Source organism: Leishmania infantum, chromosome 28, assembly GCF_000002875.2.
Source record: "Leishmania infantum JPCM5 genome chromosome 28".
NCBI lineage: Eukaryota > Euglenozoa > Kinetoplastea > Trypanosomatida > Trypanosomatidae > Leishmania > Leishmania infantum.
In genome coordinates, this window is record NC_009412.2 from 98,239 (window position 1) to 121,955 (window position 23,717).

The following is a 23,717-nucleotide window of genomic DNA, read 5'->3' on the forward strand; positions in this document are numbered from 1 at the left end:
ATGACCGTCATCACCTGTGCTTACGCGCTCGGCAGCGACCCGGATCTTGAAAAGCGCGTGAAAGAGGGCACCGTCGTCATTGGACGTGTCAACGTGTTTCGCAACTACAACACCAATCTGTCGTTTGTGCGCAGCAGTCGGCTTCCGTGCGATGTGGTGCTGAACTCTGCCGAGCTGCGCGGACCTGCGCTGCACTCTGATGTGGTGGCAGTGGCGCTCCTGCCATTGGCTCAGTGGCAACCCGCGCCGAATGCAGCCAGCGCAGTGCCTGCCAGCAGCGATAGCAACACCGATGACGAGGAGACCGAAAATGGTCCGCGGGTGATGCCGTCTACGCTGCCGGACGGCCGCCACATTGCGCAGCTGATTGCGCCCGAGACAACGGAAGAGCTCATCCAGAACGCATCTGCCGAGGTCTCCCTCGCCGCGCAGATGGGCGCCCCTTTTTCGTACGAGTGGCCACCAGAGAAGCGTCCTCTGGGCCGTGTCATTCGAATTCTGAAGCGCTGCCTGCCACGCCTTCACGTGGCCCGCATTGCTGACAACCAGGTGCACCCTGGCGAGGGATTGCAGGAGAAGTACTACTACCGCTTCCGTCCCTTCAATCAGCTGTACCCTCAGCTGACTGTGCAGGGGTGCGACATCATGGCTGCTTATCATGCAAACATCAGCACGTCGCTCTTTTCCTTGGCACTGGAGCACGGGGAGAACGGCGAAATCTTAACGACTCCGCGAGTGCCGAACGCCCTCTTGTGCAAAGTCCACAGCTTCCTCGGTGACGCCTCGACCATGGCCGTGGCCAGCCACGCCATCTGCACAAGCTGCAATGTGTCGAACGAACCCTTTTCGGAGGAGGCCGAGGCGTGCGTGCTCAAGGATTTCACGATCCCCTCGCCAGCGGAACTGGCCGACATGGGGCGGCGCGATTTACGCGACTCGGAGTTCGTCTTGACGATTGACCCCGCCACGGCGCGCGACCTGGACGACGCGCTCAGCATTAAGCCGCGCAAAGATGGCGGCTATCACGTCGGCGTGCACATCGCGGATGTGTCCCACTTTGTGTTGCCGAGGACGGCTCTCGACGAGGAGGCGCAACGGCGCAGCAACTCGACCTACCTGGTGGACCGCGTGATTCCCATGCTGCCGTCCCGGCTGAGCGAGGAGTACTGTAGCTTGAACCCCGGCGAAGACAAGTTTGCCTTCTCTGGACTGTTCGAGTTTGACCGGGACGGGCATCTCATTTCCGAGGCAGCGACGGGGGAGAAGTGCGAGTGGTTCGGCCAGAGTGTCATCCGCAGTCGGTGCCGATTGGCGTACGAGCAGGCGCAGCAGATTCTCGACGGCGACGACACGGTGGTGCTCGACGTGGCGCAAGCGGCGTCGGACCTCGGCATCGGCGAGGAGGCTGCCCGCAAGAAGGTGAAGCAGAGTGTCACGAACCTCTTCGCGCTCGCGAGCAAACTTCGCCAGCAATCACTGCGGGACGGGCGGGTGGTTATCGGCAACACCCGTCTCGCGTTTAGATTTGACAGGAATGAGGTGAACTCGCCTCCCACCTCCTTTTTCGTGCAGGAGCAGATTCAGGCCAACTGGTTGGTGGAGGAGTTTATGTTGTTAGCGAATCAACGCGTGGCACAGAAAATCGTGCAGTACATTCCGTACGGGGCTCTGCTGCGTCGGCACAAACCGCCGCAACCGCAGAAGATGAGACGACTACGCACGGCCCTGTCGCACCGCGGTCTGCCTACGGGCGGCAGCTCTGGACAGGAGCTGCAGCGGATGATCGACACCATCAAGAAGGACCACCGCGGAGACTTCCACACCGTGTGCGAGTTGCTCAAGTACTCCTTGATGGCGGCCGAATACATTGCCAACGACCCGACGGAGAAGGACATCCGCTCCCACTTTGCCGTCGCGGCGCCGTGGTACACCCACTTTACGTCACCGATTCGGCGTTATTGCGACTTGATGGTGCATCGTCAGCTGCGCGTCGCCCTGGAGCTGGAGCGGTGCATGGAGGAAGCCCAGATGGAGATGCCGAACGCGCCGCACCCGGCACTGGAGACGAGGCCCGTGGATTGCATCTTCGACCCAACGCGTGCCGTGGATGTCCACAAACTGAAGACGCGAGAACTCTTCTACCCTCTCTCAGCACTGGAGCACATTGTCACCCACGCCAACGAGTGCCGCTTGAACTCCCGCTCCGCCGGCGACATGTCGTTGGAGTACTCTCTGTGCCTGTACCTGCTTGCACTGCAGAAGAGGGCCAAGGAGGACCCGACTTTGCCACAGCAGCTCTACACCACCGTCACCATTGTGAAGATCACAGAGGGCAGCTTCTTGCTCTACAGCGCGGAGCTGGCCTCTGTGGTGGAGATCGGCTTCAACGATATCCACCAGCGGTTCAGGTATCAAGGACTACTTGTGACGGGCGACCTGGACGCAAAGTCAGCCGCGCAGGAGACTCGGGCGGACACACGGGCAGCAGCGGAACGGGCGAGCGACGCCAAGGCGAAGGCGCATGCACGCAAGAAGGGGGGCAAGAGCGACATGCCACGCCGCGGCGCCGCAGATGGCGGACAGGGGCAGCATCACTTTTCGGGCCGAGTGAACACGGTGGCGGCTCAGTTTTCGTGGGGGTCACACCCCGAGACGGGCGAGGAGGTGACGGAGGTGTTTGACCTGTTTACGGAGTTTGTCGCGCTGCTGGAGGTGACAGCGAAGCAGGGGCGACTGTCATTGGGCATGCAGCTGTTGCAGCCGTGGGAGCGGGAGGCGGCCCGCCGCGTCTGCCCCAAAGTGCCCACCTCGCTGGTCGAGGAGCAATAGAGGCCGCTCTGCCGTGTAGAAATTGTGTGGTGTTTTACGCTGTTTTGAGCGTGGCCGCTCAGCGGCAGCAGTGTCACGCAGTAGGTCACGCTCTGCGGGGTTTTGAATGAGCGTGAAAGAAGTGACGGCGCACAGGGAAAGAGACTGACAGAGCGAAGGAGAGGGAGACAGCGGAGACGGGGAAGATTAGGCGCCAGACTTTCACAGGAAATGCGTCGCCGTCACTTTATCCCGCTGTCCGGCGCAAATGGCCTCTGTGCATCGCTCCCCCCCCCACACACACGCACTTCCCCCATTACTGCACGTCGTGCGCGAGCTCTTTTTTCGCCCGACGAAACGCAGCTGTCCTGTGAGCATGCGTCTGTGGCGCGTGTACTAGGATGTCTCACAGACACGTGCCACACTCTCCCTCCCCCCCACCAATCCCCCTCCCCTCTTCTCTACTACCAGTTTCGTTTCGTGGTGACTTGCGGAGGGCGCCTGCGCTGGCAGCACCATCAGAATCATCATCAGCGTGATACCGTCCCCTGATGAGTGCTTATCACATAAGCAACGACGCATTCTGTGCTTTCACACCCACATTAGACTCTGTCGACGTGTTTCGATCCGCATTTCGTGCGGGAACTGTCCTGTTGGAATGGCGTCGGCCTCGAAGAAGAAGAACGGCGTAAAGGTGCAGTTCGACTCTGAAGGGACTGCTGGCACACCAAACGTTCAGAGCCCGTTTGTGTCTGCGGCGCACAACACGGTGTGGCCGTACGATGCCGCGGCGCACAACCGCGGTGGGCACACCATCTTCACGGCCGCAGCCAACGCGATGTGTGGACGCCCAAATGGCACCTACGATTGTGATGAGGCGTGGACGACGGAGCGTGTATCGCACGCTCGCTTGCAGACGACAGAATCGCCCCTTGAGACTCGACCGTCTATAGGCAGCGCCCCCGTAGTTTCCCACGGCCTCACGCCCGCGCACGACGTACTGTACGAGGAATGGCTCGGCCACATTGCGGCCTGCCGCGCATCTCCTCTGCAGTACCCTCATCACATCATTTGCATGACCGCCCCGGCTGTTGCGTCAAGCGCGTTCTCCACGTCCGACGCGAGCCCGCGGCAAGCCTTATTGCAAGTGGCGACTGTTCTGTATCAGCTGCTAGCGGCGTACCTGCGTCGCTGCAACAAGCAGCCGTTAGCCTCAGAGCACGAGGCGGACGAGCGAGTGCCGTCGCGCGTGTTCGCCAGCCTGCTGGGCAGTGCCGTGTATAACACGAATTTCAGCGAGCCGCCCCTGGAGCAGAAGGACACAACGTTTGACTGGGTGGTGCCGACAGGGCAGGGAGTGAGCGACGTGCCAGGGTCCGGAGTCGAGCGCGACAGCGTCGCTGCCATACGGTCTGCACCCGTCAGCCCAGTGACAGCCCACATGATGAGAATGCGGGCGCGCCAGCCACCCGCGCCGCCTCGCCGGTACGACGCCCTCTCTGTTGTCTCCTGCGTAGACGCAGCCCACGTCAACGTCTGCGTCGGTCAGCATTTCTACAAGCTGTGTGTCATGGACAAGCGGGAAGGGCGCTTGCGCGGCGTGGCATCGCTGGCGGCAGACCTCGAGGCGCTGCACGCGCACCACCTCTCCCTTGGCCACACGGACGTGCTTCCTGGCGCATCCCCTGCGACGCGGCAGGACCGGAAAGACCTGGACACGATGTTTGCCAATCTGTCTTGCTTGGCGGACGAGATCGCCTTTGATGTGCGCAGGCGTCTGCGCGTGTCGAGCGAGGTGAACGCCTACTCGCTGGATGTGTTGGAGTCGGGACTGTGCACGCTTGTTTTGAGGGAGGACGACACGGTATCGGGGTTCGAGTCTGCCGGCAGTCACATGACGCCGGTTGCGCAGTGGTTGCACAGCGTGTGCTGCCTAGAAACGTCCCTGGCGCACCCAGAGGAATGGATAATGCGACTGCAAGCGTTGGTGGTGCCGTTACAGGCCGGCATGGAATGGGTGCGGAGCGCGTTGACGCAGCCCTCAGACGTAGTCTTCACGGGGGACGTCGCCAGCGACCCCATCCCTCGCGACGCCTGCGTTGTGGCAGGAGGCGTTGCGGACCACGGAGCTACACCCCGCAAAGTGAATCCCGCGACCCACGAGCTCAGCACACCGGTGGACGTGCGTGGCAACGTGGAGCACTTGGAGCTGTGGCTTCCTCAAAAGCACCGGGTGCCGTTGAAACCGTACGCGGCACCGGTGTGGAACCACGCAGACGCGCAGCATCCGCTTCCCGACGTCTCCAGCTGCGCGTGCACGCTGGTGGACTTTTGCATGTGTCTTCTACGCGTCACGGCGGAGTGGAAACGTGATGGCCGCCTCCCTGCCAGCTCTGAAGCCATGCGTTGGCGGCCGAACGTCGTGATAGCAGTGCAGCCGCCACGTGGCGGAGCGCCGTCTTTGATGGCGCTGGACTTGCCGGCGGTACAGCACTTTTACGAGGTTCTTGCGTCCCCACCGCTGCTCTTCGCGGTCGACACCCGGCGCCGTGTCGAGGCGGAGGCGAGGGCAGAAGTGGCGGCTCTCTTGAACAGAAGCTGGTACACCACTTCTACGGTGCGCACACCGCCGAAGGATGGGTCCCCGCCGAGCAGGTGGTCTGAAGGTGTCGAGACGGCAGCCAATGGAGTGCTTAGCCGCGGGGACGTGTGCATCTCGTTTGCCGTTCTCCCGCGCCAGGCGGCGCCGCTGTCGGACGTGACGACGCGCGCACCCGCCGTGTCGCGGCTTCTCTCTGACGTGGCCTTCCCCAGCAGCCTCCTCGTGAACTGCGCTGCGCAGCAGACGGCGGCAGAGGTGTGTGCTCGCGCCAGCCATTCAGCTCTTGTCGACGTCGTCGTGGGCGCGGATACGCCGGCGGCTGCGCCGGTTGTGGGGGAGTTTGCCGCTGCCCTGGCCTCCTGTATGCGGGATCGACGCTAGCACTGTCTAACATGTCGGGGGCAGCGTGGGACAATGGACGGGTAGTGTGGCACTGCCATGTGTGCGTGCGCTGCTTTGGTTGCCTTGATGGTTCTCCTTCTGGTTTCTATTCTGGTTTCGCTCACGGTGGATGTACATTAGGCGACGAGGCTCGGCCAATCATCTTCGGTGATTGTTGTTGCAGGTAGGCCCGCGCACCTCCTCTCATTGCTTTTCCCAATTTCATCAGCCCTTCCTCTCCCCGTGCCCCAACTTCCCCACAGTCTCCGTGCAGCGCTGTCGCGTCTGCTTGGCTTTCACTGGTGTGGGTGTGCACGAGTGCCGTGCATGGCGCGGGAGTGCGTGAGGGCTCCGAGCGCACGAGGAGATGGTCGGCTGCCTTCTCCCTGTGTGCACAGCTTCCTCCCACGCTTTCTCTGGTACTTTTCTTCCTTGGCGGCTCCCACGCAACCCCTCAGCCTGCACAACACGTCAGTTCTCATCTCGTATCACCCCCACCCTCTCTCTAACCATCCAACCCGTGTCCGCGTGCCACCACGTACGGGCGGCGGGGTCGAACACTCTAATGCACTGCGTTTCGGACGCGCAAAGAACGTAAAGGTACGATAAAGGAAAAGAGGGCTGTCTGCTCTGCTGACCTGCACACGCACGTCGGCACACATAGATGCGCAGACGCGCACTGCCACACTCGCATATGTTATACGGTTATTGCTGAGCGGTGTTCTCCCGGCCTTTCTTCAACTACACACGCACGCACGCACTTGTGAAGAAGACGATGTCTGAGCGGTGTGACATGAGGGGGGCGAAGAACCTCCGCATGATGGTGGTGCAGTCGGTTCTGTTCCTCTACTGCGATCTCAGTAAGGACTGCGGGGAAAGCACGTCGGGCAAGTCGGTGCTCATCAGCAGCAGTAGCGGCAACAAGCCGCTCGGCAAATCGGGCGCATTTTTGGGCCTCAACGTCTTCATCAAGTCCCTTGACAAGCGTGATCTTTCCAGCAGATCGATCGAGGCGCTTCGCACAACATCTTTCACGGATGTCGGGGACGGTTGTCAGTGGCGCATTGAGGAGGACGGAGTCACTCTGTGTATCCGAGTCGACTTCGCCACTGTTAAGAAGCGCCTCGGCGCCTCTGGAAAGTCGATGCTGCTTGCCACCACAGGTGGCAACAAGCCCATCGGTGGTACGGGGCTGAAGTGCGGGCTAAACTGTTACCACCCAGTGGACAAAGTCTTTGACGCGTCGCAATTGGCGGCGGGTAACGCAGGGGAGGATGAGCTGCAGGTGGGGCAGACACAGTCCATGGAGGGTGGTTTTGTGGTGTCGTACACGACGCCGACGGAGATGCATGTTACCTACACCTACAGAGCCGAGGAGATGGCGAATGGCCACACCGCGTCGCTGCCTGCCTGCCTCGTGGGAGACCTCAAGGTGACGGTGTTCGTGTGTGCACCAAAAGTGGCACGCGCACGCACCGAGAAGACGGCCATGAAGGCGACCGAGGAAGATGAGAAGCCCCCCGCATCTTTGGCCCCCACTCCTTTCTTGAGCCAAGCAAGTGGCGCGAACTGCAGCGGGCGCTTGTCTCTGGAAAGGGGGAAAGACAGTAAGGTGCGCAACATCACCGTCACATGCACCGCTGTGCCCGCGCAGGGCGAAGAGGCGGCGGCCTCGCCTGGCTCGCACTCCGGAGCGTACGCGATTGACCTTCGCTTCGACCCCACTCTGAGCTTTGGCCGCTCATTATCCGGTAAGTGGCTGACGGTGGCCTCAACGGGCGGCTTCCAGCGTGTCGTCGATGCAGAGGACCGCGCCGTCTGTCGGTTCAGCCTCTACGCCGGCCGCTCTGCGCCGCCGCTCTCTGAGGCGAAGATCACGGCGGCCGTGCGGGCAGTGCTGGCGGCCAAACCGAAAGCGCGGCTGCCGAGCCTCTCGTTCAAAGAGGTGCTGACCGAGGTGATGAGCATGCTGGGTGTGAGCGAGGCCATGAAAGAAGCGGTGAAGCCGAAGATCAAGGAGGCTGTTGTGGCCTTTGTGCAGGCAGCGGCCACGTGAGCTCTCCAAGCCACCGCGCACGCGCGTGCTGTTTTCTTGATCGTCCTTTGTTTCTCGGGCGTGTGCGTGTGGGTGGCAAACATATACAAAGGAGGTTTTTTTTTTACGTGTACGAAGGGGTGGTGTGGCGTGTAGGTGCGTGTCTCTCCCGTGGCCCTTCGGCACTTCCGTCAGCCCCTTCTCGTCTCTGTTCCTCCCCATCACGTCCAGGAAAAGCTGAAGGCGTCTCTCCCGCTCTCTCTGCGAGCCAATCTTCTCACACTCTCCCTTTCGGCACTTCCCTTCACCACTACCTCCGCGCCTCCTTCTTCGACTTCGTGACAACCCGCGGCACATCTCGGCTTTTTTTTTCGTGCGCGCGGGATATCCGCAGCGAGTTGCAAGGGCACAGTGCTGTGGTGACAGGTTTGGTGGGCATAGACTCACTAGGCAGTGAAGCACGCGTGATCGACGCTTTCTCTACCTCACGTCTTTGTTATCTCTTTCGCGACTCCCTCGCTCTCTTTTCTTTTCGTGCCTCCTAGGTGCCTCCGCAACGGCGGCCGAGGCACCCGGCGGCGTGGTGTCCTGTACCTTGCCCGCCTCCCTCTCTCCCTGGCTCAGGCAGCCATATTCGTTATCTTCCATACCCAACTGACTGACGGCGTTGCGCTCTGCCTTGCACGGGTGATATCACCTCCGGCCACCTGGCAGCGCCATGCCTAGACTGCGCCATCACCTCCGCTTAATCGTTTCGGCCACACAGACACACGCCCTATACACGTGTGCAACGTTGTGCGCACCCCATCTCTGCTGAGGTGGGCTGAAGACTTTGAGCCTCTCATTCTCCCTGTTTTCTGTGCATGGTGGTGTGATTGGGCGGTCTGTGATCACACAATGGCCGATGTGCAGCTCTCCAACTCCAGCAATGTCAAGGCTGTCTATGCAGGACACAGCTTGAGCCTCTTCATGGACCTCCGCCCGCCGGCGGAGGTGCTGGCGACGTGCAGCGGCTCCGTTGTCGAGGACCTGCCCGTGACACTAAGTGTCATGCTGCGTCGCATCCATAGCGAAAGCGAGACCCCGCTTTCGTTTCGTTGTTCTTCCTCGCATCGACTTCTCACCTACGTGCAGTGCGAAGACGGTGCTGGCGGCGATGCTGTCCAGCTGGGAATGAGCGGTAACAACCTGCTCAAGGTCACTATAGACCTTGCTACCTTCCCGGACCGGTTGCAGCGACTAGCAGCGGCCGATGTCGCTGCAGCTGAGCATGCCTTGCTTGATCAGTCGTGGGTGATCGGCTCGCGGTTCCGCCTCTCAATGCAGCTGCGTACCAGAGCGCGTGCCGAGTGGCCACCCCTCGTCGCCCCGCAGTGGAGCGAGTCCAGTGACGGCTGCCTTGTCCCGACACCTTGCAGCCATCACATGGACAATCATGACAGCGCGGGCGTTATGAGGATGCGGGAAGAGTTCGCCGCGAAGGGCGTATCCGCGTCGCCCAGTATCGTTCGGCGGAATCGGCCACTGTCTCTATACGACAAGTCAGCACCGCGCTCTCAGTTGAAGGGTCCGGTGTACATTGACCAAGAGCTGTTCCCGATCGTTCGTATTTTGTTTGTTCCTCAACTCTACACGGAGGCCATCCCGACGGCAACGGCGGTGTTGCGGAGCATGACGGTGCAAGTCGGAGTGGAGCGTTGCCGCGAGAGCCGCGGCGGCAAGCCGCTTCGTCGCGCCCTGCGAGACCGCAGCACTAAAGACAACGTCGCCGTGCTCGATCGCGTGCCGGCAAGTAGCAGCACGTTAGATGAGGAGAGCAAAGCCCTACTGCAACCGTACGAGGCCATCTGCCTCGCCTTTAACGCCCATGTTCGTCAGCCCTCAATGACGTCGGTCACTGCCTACGACGTGGCACACGCGAGGCGACTTGTTGTGCAGGACTACACCTTTGAGGTGATGGTCACGGCAGCGAGGATGAAAAGCGAAACCGTGGAGACCGTGCAGCGCGCTATTCAGGCCTATCAGTACGAGAGCGGCGATGCAGATGTGCTGGGCATGAACCTCGATGAAGCCGTCAGCTCCGTCGAAGAGCGGTTTGGCTACATGAAGGACGCGCCGTCGGTGGACTTGATGAGCTTTCACCATGTTGTTTGGGAGGCGATGCGAGCATGCATGGTGGCCGACGTCACTTCCAGTGCACTTGCAAACGAACTGGAGGACGAGCTCGACCGCTATGAGGACCGCATCAACGAAATCTTGATGGATATGTGACTCAAACGATGCCACTGGTAGGTTTCTCTCTCTCTTTGTATGTCTACGCTTCCTGATCATGGAGCCTGGATGTGGCACACACACACACATACACACACACACGCAGAGACGAACCACAACAACGAGAGAGAAGTTCATCGTGGGCGTGTCGCGCAAAGCCTGTAGCACGCTTTAGACGGGCCCTCCACTCAACGTAGAGGAGACATCCAGTGCGTTGACGGAACATCGGGCACACATCTTCCCATAACCTATTCGAAAACATCATCCGAAGTACCGAGTCGGTTGATGATCTCGGTGCGTGGCAACGAGAGGCGCATCCCTGGTTCCCTCTCTGCTCGTCTTGTTGCACAGCGCCAGCGTTGGACACCTTTCGGTGTATGCCCTACTCTCAATGAACGTTTTCCATTCCATCGCCGCCGGCGCCTCCGCTGCAACGCTACCCCTCTCCCTCCATTCTGTAACCCCCACCCCCTTCTTCTTTGGTGCGTCGCCTCACTGCCGCCGAGCACACGCCTTTATCTGCCAGAGGTCCACGTGAACAGCTTTCGCTTGCCACGCCGTGCACAATAGAGGAGGGAAAAGACAAGGGGAAAAGGGGGGACGAAAAGTCAGGCACCATCCTTGCTTTTTTTGTTTGCGTTATCATCCCGCACCCTCCCTTCCTGTCTCCCCTCCCTCTCCAAGTTCTGTTTTCTCCTGGTATTTTTGTTGCTTTGGTGCGTGTGCACGTCTAGAGGAACCCGAGACACAAGTAAGTGTGAAGAGCGCGGCGCAGCGGGCACAACGTCGTCTCGATAACCGCACTTTTTTTGTTGTCGGAGGCAGCGTAGGGGCGGAGTCCGCCATCCCTGCTTCTCCGCCTCTCTCCACCTCTATTCCTTTCTCTACCTTCCTTGTCACAGCTTCCTTCCTGCACACACACCCTCCCTCACCGCCTCCCCATCACAGAGAAGAGCTTTTGCTTTGGGCCTGCGCAAATAGAAAGACAAACATAACCAGCGAGGCACTCTTCCTTCACCCCACCCTCCTTCACAGCCAGAACTATATACAAAACTCGGCGGAGAAACCAACAGCACCTTCACTTGCCCCCTTTTCCTCTTCTCACAGGTACCCGCACAAGCATCAGCAGCCATCTGCGCAACCTCTACCCCCATTTCCGTTCCCCTTCACAGGAGGAACCCAAGCAGAAAACGCTTCAAGAAAGGAAGCGCCAAGGCACGACTTAGACTCGGGTGGAGGTCCTTCTTGACGTTTCTCGCGGCTCTCTAACTCCTCAGGACGGAAAGCTAAGCCGATCACGCTTTCTCTGGTCTGTCTTATCATTGTGTGCCTGTGCTGCGTGTGTTGCCTTTCTTCTGCTTTGTTGGCCTGTCTTCACTGTCTCTCGCTTCTCTCTTTTCTGTTTCAGGCTTCTTCTGTCGCTGCCTGAACTGGTCCCCGCTCCCTTCCTTTGCGCGTCTGCCCTCCTGTCTCGTTTCCATCACTCTTCTTTGGTGCTCTGACTCCCTTTCCCCCTGCCGCTCCGCCACGTCGCCGCTGTTCGTTGTTTTTTCGTCCTTTTTTTTTCGTTTCCTTCTGTGCTCTCTTTTGGTCGCATCACAAACGTCTTTTCGTTGTTTTCTTCCCCTTCTCCTTCACTCCTTCACTCCTTCCTTCTCACCTCTCCCTCTCGTGTTCTCTCTCCGCCCATCTTCTGTCTTCCCTTCGCCCTCCCCTCTTTCTCTTCCGCTTGATCTCGTTCGCTTTTCTGATTCTCCTTTTCGTCTTTTCGGTGTGTCTGTGCATCTGTGTTGCTTCTTACGCTGCCCGTTTTTTTTTTGCTCTACTTCCTTGTGTTGCCTTTTCTTTGGGTGGGCGTGTGTGTCTCTGCACTTTCTGTTTGCGTTCCCTTTTGTATATCTCCCTATAGCGCTTCCTTCACCTACTCCGCTGCCTTCCTCCATTTTTATCTTTGGCTTGGTTTTCACTTGTCTCTCCCCCCTTCCCTTCTCTCCCCTCGCTTCCTCCTCTTCGCCTCTCCTTTTTCCTCTTTTTCGTTTCTCAATTTTTTTCTCTCGTTCTTGTGCTCCCTTTATTTTGTTTTCTACGCGTGCTCGACGGTCTCCCAGTGTCGGTGAGTTTTCCTCCCTTGTTCGTTGCGTTCTCGCGGTCTACTCTTGTATTTGTGTGCTTTGTGCGTGTTGCCTTTTACTCCCCACCCACACCCACACACACACACTACCCCCTACCCTCTCCACCCTCCTCCTCTCTCGTTCTACGTTTCTGGTCTTCGTCCCTTTCTCGCGGTCTGTTTTTTTTTTTTTTAGAATCATTTCTCTGTTCATCGCTTTGCATCTGTCTCTCGCTCGCTCGCTTTCTTGTGCGCGCGCGGCATCATTGGCAGTCACAGACACGGTCATACACATCCCCACCAACAACAAAATAAGAACCGGTGCGCGTCTGCCGTGATTTTGCGTTTCTGTCAGAGGTTACCGAGAACGAAAGAAAGACAACAGACAAGATTCTCTTTCTCTTGTATTTTTTTTTGCTTTCTCGGGTTGGTGTCGTCGTTTATTTCGATCGCTTTCCACTGCTGCGGTTTGTAATATTGGTGCGTTTGTGTGTGCGTGTGTGTGCCTGCACTCTATCGATTGTTTCGCTCTTTCCTCTCCACTCTTTGCATCTAACTCTTTTCGTCTTCTTCGTGTTGAACTTACTCACACTCGCAGAACGCAACCAAACAAGTGGCGAGGCTGTCGAAGCCATACGGCGGTTGCCTGTGTGTGTCTCTCTCTCACACACCCTCTCTCCCTCCCAGATTACATATCGTTTATTTCTATTTACACGCAGATACACCGACCATTCGAACTCTTTCGCTTTTCTCCCTCCTTCCCCTGTGAGTGCCCTCACTCCTCACCCCTCCCTCGCTCTCGCGCCCTCTTTCTTTGCCGTTTTACCTTCTTGTTGGTTCGTTTTTGCGCTGTCGTTCTATCGTGTCTCTTTTGCGTTATCCCCTTCTCCTCTGCCTCCCTCTTTTTTGCTCACGGGACTTTTCGCCGACACGCTCAGTGCGCGGAAAACAAAGGCCTGAGGTGGTGAGCGCCTGTCTTTGGTATCACAGCTTACTCAGAGAGACCTTGCTTGCGCGTGTGCGTACATGGGTGTACGTCTTCTGCGCTTTTCTTATTTTCACCCTTTTCGTGTATTCACTCTTCACTCGCTTCCGTGCCTCTCCCTCGTTTGTGCGCGCGTTCACGAGGTGATCAAACCACCTCCGGAAAGATAAAGAAACAACCGTAAGGGGGGAGGGCGAGGGCTCTCAACATCGCCAGCCTGCGTTACACAGACATACATACACGCACACACACACACATATATATATATATATATACTCACATCCATACATACATTTCGCTTTGTCTTTTCGGGTTGCATTCTTCACGCGCACCCTCTACCCCCATCAGTGCCTTGCCGCGTTACCAAATCTACGTCTTTCTCTCTCTGTTTCTTGTATATACACGCACACACACATACTCGTTGCGCTCCCTCTCCTCCTTTTCTTCGGTTTCGTCGCGCCGCTACGCTGTTTGCGCGCGCGATCGCTGACTTTGTGCTGTTTTGTTTCTCGCTTTCGAGGTTACGCATCCTCGTTCTTCTTTTCTGTCGCGCTGTCTGCGGCAAGCGCTGGGTGTTTGCCCCCCCCCACACACATATATATATATATATATTTGTTCTCTCCCTGGTACTGTTTTCATCCATCCCCGCTCCACCTTTGCCTTTTTTTTTTGCTTTGTGTTTCCTCAAGTCCATCCCCCTTCCCCTCTCAACCCACGCTCAACATCACCGTGACCGACCCTCTTACACTAAGAGAAGCACTTCTCACAGGAGAAGGCGGAATGCATACTCGCGGCGACAGCGATGCACACGGTCAACCCCGCCGGCCGCTTGGCTGTGTCGAGTGCGACTTCAAATGCAGCACTGGGAACGAGATGAGCCGCCACATTCACGCTACTCGACATGGAGCGGTGAAGTGCCCCCTGTGTGACACCTACATCGTGCCCCGCGGCTTCTTTGCAAGCCTGACAAAGCTGATTGAGCGCCATCGCGACCGCCAGCCGTCAGCGCCGGAAGCGAGCGTCTCACCGCCGCATTCGTCGTCCTCTACCAGCGCGGTGGCTTCTACTTCTAGCGGAGGTGCTGGGCCTCTGACCTCGATTGCCATTACTCACGCCCACTGCATCGGGCTGCCTGACTTCAAGTCTTATGAAAAGGCAGATTTCGAGCTACCGGGCTCAGCGCAGGACTACAGTCTCGCCGGCGACTTCGCGGGTGGCGCGCAAGGCCGAGGCACAAGCGCCGCCTTAGTCCCATGTGAGCCAGACAACGCCGGAGGCTCCCGCACACCGTTTCGCTGCATGGAGTGCTTGAATCTTTGCGGCACGTGGACAAAGGCCACGAAGCACATGGATAAGAGTGGACACACCCTTCCCCTCTGCGTGCAGTGCTTGATGCGTCTACGCTGCTTTGGCCCTCAGCGACCAATAAAGCACGAGGAGAGCACCGGCCACTGTGGCTTCTACGGTGTCTTCTACACCCGCCGCGACTACCTCTGCGAGGTGCAGGCGCCGCGTAGCGTTTACAACTACAGCAACTCCTACACTGGGCTCTCCACACTCCAGTACAAGTGCGTGTGCGGCATCTCCTTTCTCCACCCTCTGCACCTCGCGGAGCACCTGCGCCGGGTGCATCACGCAACATGCATTAGGGACGAGGCTGTCTGTCGCCGCTGCGATACACGTGGGACGCTAGCGGATTTGATGGTGCATCTGCGACAGGGCTGCCCGCAGGTGACGCCGACCATGCGAAACAACGGTAGCAGCACCACATTCACCGACACTTCAGCCTCATCGCTGGCAGGCAGCAATATGCGATTACCGTCGATGACGTCGCCAAATTGCCCCACTGCACCGTCGAAAGACCAGGAGGACCAAGGTGGTGCAGGGGGAAGTGGCGGCGACAATGCTGCAGTGACGCCGCCCGTGATTGAGGTGCCCGGGTTCTCCGGCGCGTCGTTCCTGCAGTGGCGTCCGCTGCTGCCACCCATGACGGCGGACGATGTACCACTGATGGACGAATCCTACGCAATGTCGGGGGACATCAGCGGTTTTCGTGCACTTGCGTCGCAGCCGGCGTCATCATCATCTCACGTGGCCACCGCCGAGGTTCGCAAGGCATCTTACGTCGTCCTGTACCAGTGCCGTGAGTGCCTGTTTCTCTTTTCCAGCTGGGAGCGTATGGTGCACCACATTCACGCCACTGGGCACTGCAGTACGTACTGCTGCAAGTGCAGGTGCGACCTGCCGCAGCTGGTAAACCACCCAACGCCGCACGAGGCGAGCGGAGTGTCACGATCTTCAACGCAGCTGCCAGCGTATGGCGGCGCCGCCACATCAGCGCCGCTATTGGTTTGCTCCACCACGCTCAACGACCATCTCGATCATCTACGTCGCTGCGGCGACATCATCGGCTTCCCCACATCGCCGAGGAGTCTTGAGGTGCTCGTCGACGTGAACGCCGAGTGTTACCAGGGCTCTCTCGATCCATCACCGGACTTGTTTACGGGGGATCGGGTCATCATGGCGTACCAGTGCCCGGCCGAGCAACTTGGCTGCTATGAGGTTTTTCTGAACTACGGCAATCTTGTAGAGCATTTGATGGCGACAGGGCACGGCTCGAACCCGTGCCCAGATGACGCGGAAGGCTCCGACAACACCCTCGCAACGAGGCGACTCTCCTCCTGCTATCCGATGGTGGCCTATCGGGCGAAGTTCACCGTGCTGCAGCTGCGCGATCACTTCGGCTTCGTGCAGTGTTCCTACTGTGAATCGGCCGTGCCGCGCGGGGAGGAGGAGCTGCACGAGGCGCTCTGCATCATGCGCCGCCGCATGGGACACTAGTTCTGTTTTTCCGTGTGGGCGTATTTGTATGTTTATTTCTGGAAAGAAGCAGCAGCGCACGAAGAGGCTTGCCGCAGCAGGGTGGCGATTTCGCAGATGCTCGGCCGCGTCAAGCTCACAAGAGGCGCATGGGTAACATCCGCTGAGCGAAAATGGGGAAGCGAAACGCAAAGGCAACTTCGTATGAGGAAAAAAGAACGAGCGGTGGCGGTGTGAGCTCAGCGGCATCAGAGAGGGAAGGCGGAGGGGAGTCAGAAAAAGGAAGACACCGAAAATGCGGTCAACGGCGTCTTTGGTGGCGTGCGTATGTGCATGTGTGGGTGTGAGTGTGGGTGAGAGAGAGAGACGCATCTGTAGGCAAGTGTGGCTGTTGCAAAGGAAGCGCTCTCTGGAAGGCGGCTCTATCAGAGGCGGTGGTGTGAAGCGGTGCTGTGATGTCTGAGTGTGAGTGCTTCTGTTTAGCTTTCTTTTGTTATCTGTTTCTTTGTCTGATCCCTGATGGTGCCGGCCACCTCAGTGCGAGGTATCAGGGCCCCGCGCCCACTCTTTGTGGGGAGGACGAAAGTCGGCAGTCTCCCCTCGGGAACGGCTGCGGGCTCTTGGCTTCGGTGAAAAAGGTTGGGCTGGCGCTATGCCGGACAGACTTGGGGTCATGATCCCGCTTGCGCTAGTCCACCACAAATCGTGCCGACGACTCGACAAACATATGCTTCCGAGTACCCCTTTTCTGCTTTGGCTGCGTCGCGGTGATGTGGAACATGACCCAGGGCCTAGCCTGCACTGTACGCAGTCGCATCGCGATGGTCTGAACGACATCAGACGGTGCCGGTCGGCCCTGTTCCTCGACATAGCCATGTTACAGCATCGGCAGACGAACTGTGGTTGTGTATGGGTCAAGTTGCTGACTGGCTTGTGGCAGAAGGCACACTTCGAAGGAAATACAACAAAAAAAGGGTCTTTTTCTTCCTCCTTCGCTTCTTGATTTTTTTTTCATGTGATGTGGTGTAAGCTCATAGCCGACATGGGTACCCGCGTGTGTGTGTGTGTGTGCGTGTGTATGTGTATGTGTGTGTGTGCGTGTACGTGAGTGTGTGCATCCTTATTAGTTCCTGTCCTCCGCGTGAAAGCGTTCTTGTGTGTTTGTGTGTGTGTGTGTCTGTGTCTTTGTTTGTTTTGCTGTCCTCTCCCTGGCGTGCGTAACTCACGATTTCACGATAGCCTCATTACCGTCCACTCCCCTCTTTCTGTCACCTAAGTGCTCTGCTCTTCCTCTCTCGGGTAGCTTCCGCGTACGTGTGCCGTTGACTGTAAGTGTTTCGCTCTGTGTGTGTGCGTGTTTCTTTCCTCCTCCCCCTTCTATTCCACTTTTATTTTCAAGTGTGCTGGGTGTGTTCGTGCGTGCGTGTGTGTGTGTGTGTGCTGTTTCTTCTCGGGCCTTCCTTCCTTTTTTTTCTCTCGTCTCACTGGCTTTCTTTGTTGTTGTTGCTTGTGCTATGGTTGTCTTCTCTCCGCCATCCCCTCATCTCGCCCCCTCCTCCTCCTCCATGTGTCTGCGCTTGTACTTTTTTTTTCGCGCGCGCCTGTATGCGTGTGTGTGTGTGTCTCCCTGTGTGTGGCTTTTTTCTTGCTTGCTTATTCTTCTCTTTATAATTTACGCCATGGGTTTGTGTTCACGTTATCGACATTCTACACCTCGAAACGCACCTTCTCCTCTTCTCTGGAGTCTCACGTTGTACGAGAGAATGGGGGGAGGGCAGGAGGATGCTCACACACTTCTATAGTTCACCCCCCCCACCACCACCACCCCATCCTCTCGACTTCTCTCTCTCCGCTGCGCCCCCGACTCTCACCGTCTTGCATATCGCCATCCCTGTTACGTCCAATCTCTCCTCTACGTCCCCCCTCTCCTCCTAGCTTCACCTTCTTGTGACAGCTCGTTGCACATTCCTTTTCGTTTTCGATTGCCCCTTCTTGTTTTCTCTTTGGTAGCGTCGCGAGAAATAGGGAGAAGCGAGGCGGGGCTTTGCCTCTCTCTCTCCCTCCGTGATGCAGACGACGGCAGACGCCCCTGAGTGTTGCTGGTTTGGGCTTTCGCTGTGCAGATGCATGAGGAGCAGAGGAGAAGGAGGTTGTGTTCACCTATATGAAGGAAGTGATCGGCCGCCTTCCCTTTTCCTTGCAGCGAGTGTGTATGTTTTTTTTTTTTTACCCTCGTACTCTCACGTTGACGATGATCCTGTTTGTGGCGCTGCTCGACACTGTTGTGGACAGTGGCGGTGTGCGACTGCCGGTGGCAAGTGGGGAAGGGAGGGAGGGAGGGGCAAGAAAGAGGAGAGAAAGTCCATTTTTTGATGTGTTCGCGCTTTTTTTCGGCTGGTGTTGTTTCTCTTCCGCTGTGCTGTCTCAGATCTGTCGTGTGCACTTTTTTCTTTCTCTTAGAGGAGGGTAGGAGGGTTTGTGTGAATGCGTTACTGAGCAGGTGTGTGCGTGGGGGGGGGAACTTGTGCGCCGTCTTTCCGTTAGTTTGTCTCCTTTTCCTTTTGTTGTTTTTGCAGCTTTTTCGTCTTTTGTCGTTGCTCGTTTTCGTCTTCTTTTATCGTTTTTTTCTCTTCCTTGCTTCTTCTGTCACTCCTGCCCCCTCCCCTCTCTCCTCTCCTCTCCTCTGTGTTTTCCCCTTCTTTCGGGTTTTTTTACCCTTTCTTTCTTCTTTTGTTTTTTTTCGTTGCTCCTCGCCAAACCACATACGGCAACCTCCCAAAGATTTCGCTCTTCGCTTCCCTTTTTCTTGTTGTTCCGCACCTGTCTCTGTGTGTGTGTGGTGGGTTTCATCTCACTCTTTTGTGCCCCATATGCTTGTGTCTTGATTTGGCTGCTTCTCATTCCCCTCTTCACCGCCGTCTTTTTTTTTCTGTCTTGTCCTTTGCTTACTTCCACAAACTGTCGCCCCTTCCTCTACCCTTCCTCTCTCTTCCTCTCCGTGCCTTGCCCTCTCGCCCTTCTTTCCCAGCCTCCCTTTCCTCCACCTGTTTGTCCGCGCGTCTTCTGCTCGCTGTGTGTGTGTGTGTCTTTCTCTCTACGCGCTATTTGCCCCGCGCGCTACATTGCTTCTGGATGCCGGTCGTCGTTTCTCTGTCGTGCTGTGCCAGGGGAGTGAAGGGACGCTTTCTCTTTTCACCTCTGCGTGGTCGCATGTTTGGCCTTTTCTTCTGCCAAAGTTCTCCATAGGCGGCAGAGGAGGGGAGAGAGGAAAGTCGGAGGGAAACGGTCACCAGTGCGCGTACACGTAGGCACCCTCATTTGCCTTTGTTGGTGTGTTCTCTCTCTCTCTGCCGCGGTCGATTTCAACTTAGCACTTTCCTTTTTCATTCCTCTCCCTCTGCGCGCGCCCTCTCTCGTCGTCTCGTCTACCTCTTTTGTTGTTGCCGATGTTCTCATTCACCCTCCCTCCCTTAACCTCCGCTGTAGACGCGATGATGCCCCAATTCTTTGTCTTACTGAGTGGGCGTGTTTTTTATTATTGTTATTTGGTGTGTGTATCACAGAGGGGTTTCTGCGGGCTTGCCGGTTTCAGAAGAACAAGAAAGCCCGTCTTTCGCCTCCCCTATTCCTCTTTCTGCCCCCCCTCTCCGAGCACGCTATCACCGCTTTTCCATCTTTTTCTTTATTTTCGAGCCATGACGCCCACACGGCTGAGGTATATGTAGATGAGAAACGGATACGCACAGCCAGCCTCCCACGACGCTCGGCATCTACCTTTGCTTTTTCTTCATGGCCACCACGCTAGCCATGAACCTTTCTGTGGGCTTCAGCACGTCGCAGAGCACGAAGATGCTCACACAGATTGCTCTTTTTTTTTACTCGCCTCTTGCTTGCGCTGGTATTGCTTTTCGGAATAGGCATATCGCCTATCAACTTGTTTTGTCCATCTGACGCCTTCACAGACTCGTTCTCCAGCCCTCCCTGCATTCCCTGCGATTTCGCCCTATGACATCATTGGCCATGTTGCCCATTTTTCCTGCTCTCTCTCTCGCCTTATTGCGATCTGCTCCTACGCAGGTGGGCGGGGGTGATAGTGTTCACTGACGCTTGTCTGCGTGTGCCCGCGCTACGTGGCGCTAGCTCTCTTTTTTTTTGCTTCGCTGTGCTCATGTTACGTTCTTCTTGCCTGAACTTCCGTTTCTCACCGCCTTCTTCACCACTACCATCATGCGCAAGTGCCTGCCTGAGTTTGTGCGCACCCTCTTCTCTGTCTGTTTCTGTACCCATGCCACGAGAGGTCGGCGCACACGCACACGCAGACGTCTTCACTGACTATGTTGTCCCTCCTTCGTTAACTTTTACTTCGATTTTCACATCATGCTACGTCTGTCTCTTCACTTCATGTGTTCCTCCCAAAGTTGCGTTGTTTCTCACACACACACACACACACACACACACTTTCCGTCTTCTCCGCGCGGTCTGCTTCGGCTGTATGAGTTGTGTAGCCTCTCGTGATGGAGCCTTCTCTCTCCTCGTCGTTAGCGCCTACACGCTCGCGCTTGCCTTCACCACTTGAGTTCCTTCTTCGCTTCTTCTTCGACTGATATACCATCTTCCTTTTTGTGTGTTTGTGTGTGTGCGCGCGCGTGCCTCGAGCCCCGTTGATTGCTGTCGACTTTCTCCATGTCCTCTCTTCTCCCTTTCCTCCTTTTCGCGTGCTCTTGTTTTTTTTTGTCGTGTGTGCGTGTGTGTGCTCACTGGGGATAAAAAAGTTTCTTCGTTCGTGTTTCTGTCTTTGCTCTTCTCATATGCGCACGTGTCTGTGGATTTCCACGCATGTGCAGGAAGAGCGGGCGATGACCCAACGGTTCATCTTCAGCGCGGCGTACAGAAGGGGAAAATACGAAGCAGCGGCTGCTGCGCGCTCATCCAGACTTTGTCTACACATGGAGAAAAAAAATTGATTGCCTGTGAGCGTGTGCAACCACCTGTAAGTACGTCGGCGTAGGCGTTTTCTGTGACTGTGTGAGCGCGTGCACCCAGCTTGGATAGCCCTCATCTCCGTTTGTTCCTCTTCCTTTGTTTCCTGTGTGTGCGCGCTCACACAGGTGAGCGTCTTTCCGCGCGTTGTGTTTGCATGTGCGTGCGTGGGTGCCGTTTTGTGCGCATATCTGCACCGGTGGAATGAACGTCTTTTTTGTTTGATCGTTTTTCCGGTTTCCTTCCTCTTCCCTTGCCGACTCAGTTCTCTCTCGAATTTTCCGCCTCTCCTATCTCTACACCCCCTAAGCGGCTCTTTCCTTTCATTTTATTTTCTCATTTTGGTGCCCTCATCACCGCACGTGGAAGCCGCTCTTTTCTTTCTTTTTGTCACACTTGTCTGCACCCCCACCCGCTCATGACGTGCGGGGGTGGGGAGGGGCCACTTCAGCGTGGCATCTCAGGACACAGGGGGGGGGGCGCTCGCTCTCTCTCTCTGTGTGCGGAGGAACGAAGCAGCCCCCCACCGCCCACCCTCTTCGCTATCCCTGCCAATGCGAGGCCACTTCTGGTGGTGGCAAGCTCAAACGCGCCCTCATGATGTGTCGGAGGCGCCAGAGCGATGCGTCGCTGCTGACGCCGGCGGCCAGGTCCCGGAGTGGGGCGGTGTCGGTGCGACCTGCGACCGTGAACACGTCTGTGCCGCCCACATCGATGGGCAAAGCGCCAGCGGGAGTCGAGCGAATCCCACCCAACCCTCACACCGCCCACTGCGGGGGGGGCCGGGGTGTCGCCCCGCGAGGGGTGCACCGCAGGGGTGGCGGCCGGCATAACGGGCCGGCTGTGAGGCGGCCTGCGCGCCGGCGGGTGCCGGGTGGAGAGAAGCTGGGCTCATGCCGTACGGCAGAGAACGGAGACTTTAGGCAAAGGACTGTCAACGACTATCTGGATGATTGTTGTCTGCGTCGCTGGTGATAAATCCGCTCTCTGTCGTTGGTGGAGCGTACTCCCTTGCCCCCCTCCCTACCCTTCCTCTCTCTCTGCTCAGACTTCTTTCGTGTTGATCTCCGCTACTGGGTAGTCTGCCGCTGGGAGTGTGGGGCCCGTACCCGCTCACAGATGTACCAGGAGTACGTTTGTGTGAAGCGGGAAAAAGTCAACAGAACTACTTTTCGTTTTCGGTTTGCAAGCGGTACTCGTGTGTACAGCATGCTTCGTGCTCCGCCGCTTTTCTGGTTCTCCCTTTTTGGTGCTGCACAGTCCAAGATCTCGAAGGATATGTTTTAGCCGGACTGCACGGCCGATGTTTCTCCTCATCTCTCGCTTCCTTTGTGTGCGCGCGTGCCTGTGAATGGGCGTTGTCGGTGTCGGCTGTATGTTGCTCTTGCTCTCTATTTTCTCCCTCGGCCCTGATGCCGGCCACCTCACTTTGATGCCCAGGGGTTTGTACTCACTCTGTGTGGGGAGGTCAAGGGCCTGCCGCCCGGCCTCCGGCACGGCTGCGAACTCTTGGCTTTCGTGAAGGGGTCTGGACTGGCGCTATGCCCGAGAGACTTGCGCTCACGTTTGTACCAGCTTGACGCGAGTGGCCTCGACGACGCAGCACGTATACGCACCCTCCTGTTTTTTCCTGCTGCTGCTGCGTTGTGGTAGTACTGCGCATGATCCAAGGCCTAGCCGGCACTTTTTAGTCCGGCTCCTGGAATCCTCGACATCAGTCTGCATTCTGCAAGACGAAAAGAAGCACGGCGGTGGCGCCGCGTTGCTCACGCAACACGGCATGTGCAGAGGTGTGTGCCCTCCCCTCCGTTCCCAAGGGCAAATGTGTAGCAGAGACGGTCTGGCTTTGCTGCGGTGACCGTGCTCGACGGATAGTCACCTCACGCCCGGCCACACTGCCAAGGGTGTCCTCGCGGCATGGAAAGTTCTCTCGATCAGGTGCCAAGCGACGTTGCACTCAGTTCTCGCATGATTCGTATGGGCGCTAACTAGCGTCGCCCGGTGTGCGACACGAGATGACGACCCGATCGGGCTGGTGCCATTCCGTAGGATGGGCTCAATGACGAATACCTGACGTGTGCAAGCGATAGCGACACCACGGCACGGCACACCGCCGACACCGCCACGCAGACGCGGACCTGCGAGGTGTCCCGCAAGGCCACAGCAAAATGCACGACGGCGGCCAACAACACCCACAAAGGCGGGCCCTTCTAGTGACGCCGCCTACGCCGCGCTCTGCACGCCAGAGCTGACGCGATGGGAATCAGCTCATGTGAGGCTGCTCTGCGCGCCGCCCTCTGCAAGGTGGTGCGCTGGACACTGGAGCACGCCAGGCAGCTGGATGAGCATCCCCCAACACAAGGCGCACACGCGCCAGTGCGCGGCACCGCGACCAGCAGCAGCTCTCCGCTGCACGCACGTGCCTAGAGGAGTATCGCCACCCCCGCCTTCTCCGCGTGCACATCCAGCCCACGCGCCGCATCGGTCCACACGCTGCAGAGGTCAACAAAGTACACACGACTCGGCCTGCCGAGCGCAGGGGGGGGGTCTGTCCCGCACGAATGCGGTCCGTCAAAGGATCTCCTCCGCTACTCCTACATGGCGCGGCTGGAGTCAGCGTTGCTCCACGGTGCCGCCGCGTGGTCGGATCGTGCTGGTCGGCAACTGCACGAAGGCCCTTGCGCACCTTCACGCCCACACAGTAGCAGTCGTCGTGGGTACCCCA

The 23,717-nt window shown here is 57.7% G+C and overlaps 5 protein-coding genes across 5 annotated transcripts; all 5 read left to right on the top strand.

The window, feature by feature from the left end:
• On the top strand, positions 1-2,829 carry LINJ_28_0310 (putative ribonuclease II-like protein; the record flags this gene model as incomplete). The annotated part of the gene is made up of 1 exon (XM_001470028.1): positions 1-2,829. One exon carries the CDS (start codon positions 1-3, stop codon positions 2,827-2,829), a length of 2,829 nt encoding a protein of 942 aa, XP_001470065.1.
• Positions 2,830-3,466: 637 nt separating this feature from the next.
• On the top strand, positions 3,467-5,791 carry LINJ_28_0320 (conserved hypothetical protein; the record flags this gene model as incomplete). The annotated part of the gene is made up of 1 exon (XM_001470029.1): positions 3,467-5,791. The coding sequence occupies one exon, from the start codon at positions 3,467-3,469 to the stop codon at positions 5,789-5,791; it is 2,325 nt and encodes a 774-aa protein (XP_001470066.1).
• A 775-nt stretch (positions 5,792-6,566) lies between these two features.
• Positions 6,567-7,847, top strand: LINJ_28_0330 (conserved hypothetical protein; the record flags this gene model as incomplete). Its single annotated transcript, XM_001470030.1, has 1 exon — positions 6,567-7,847. The coding sequence occupies one exon, from the start codon at positions 6,567-6,569 to the stop codon at positions 7,845-7,847; it is 1,281 nt and encodes a 426-aa protein (XP_001470067.1).
• Positions 7,848-8,723: 876 nt separating this feature from the next.
• LINJ_28_0340 (conserved hypothetical protein) lies at positions 8,724-10,097 on the top strand (the record flags this gene model as incomplete). The annotated part of the gene is made up of 1 exon (XM_001470031.1): positions 8,724-10,097. The coding sequence occupies one exon, from the start codon at positions 8,724-8,726 to the stop codon at positions 10,095-10,097; it is 1,374 nt and encodes a 457-aa protein (XP_001470068.1).
• A 3,968-nt stretch (positions 10,098-14,065) lies between these two features.
• On the top strand, positions 14,066-16,033 carry LINJ_28_0350 (conserved hypothetical protein; the record flags this gene model as incomplete). The annotated part of the gene is made up of 1 exon (XM_001470032.1): positions 14,066-16,033. One exon carries the CDS (start codon positions 14,066-14,068, stop codon positions 16,031-16,033), a length of 1,968 nt encoding a protein of 655 aa, XP_001470069.1.
• Positions 16,034-23,717: the final 7,684 nt, after the last annotated feature.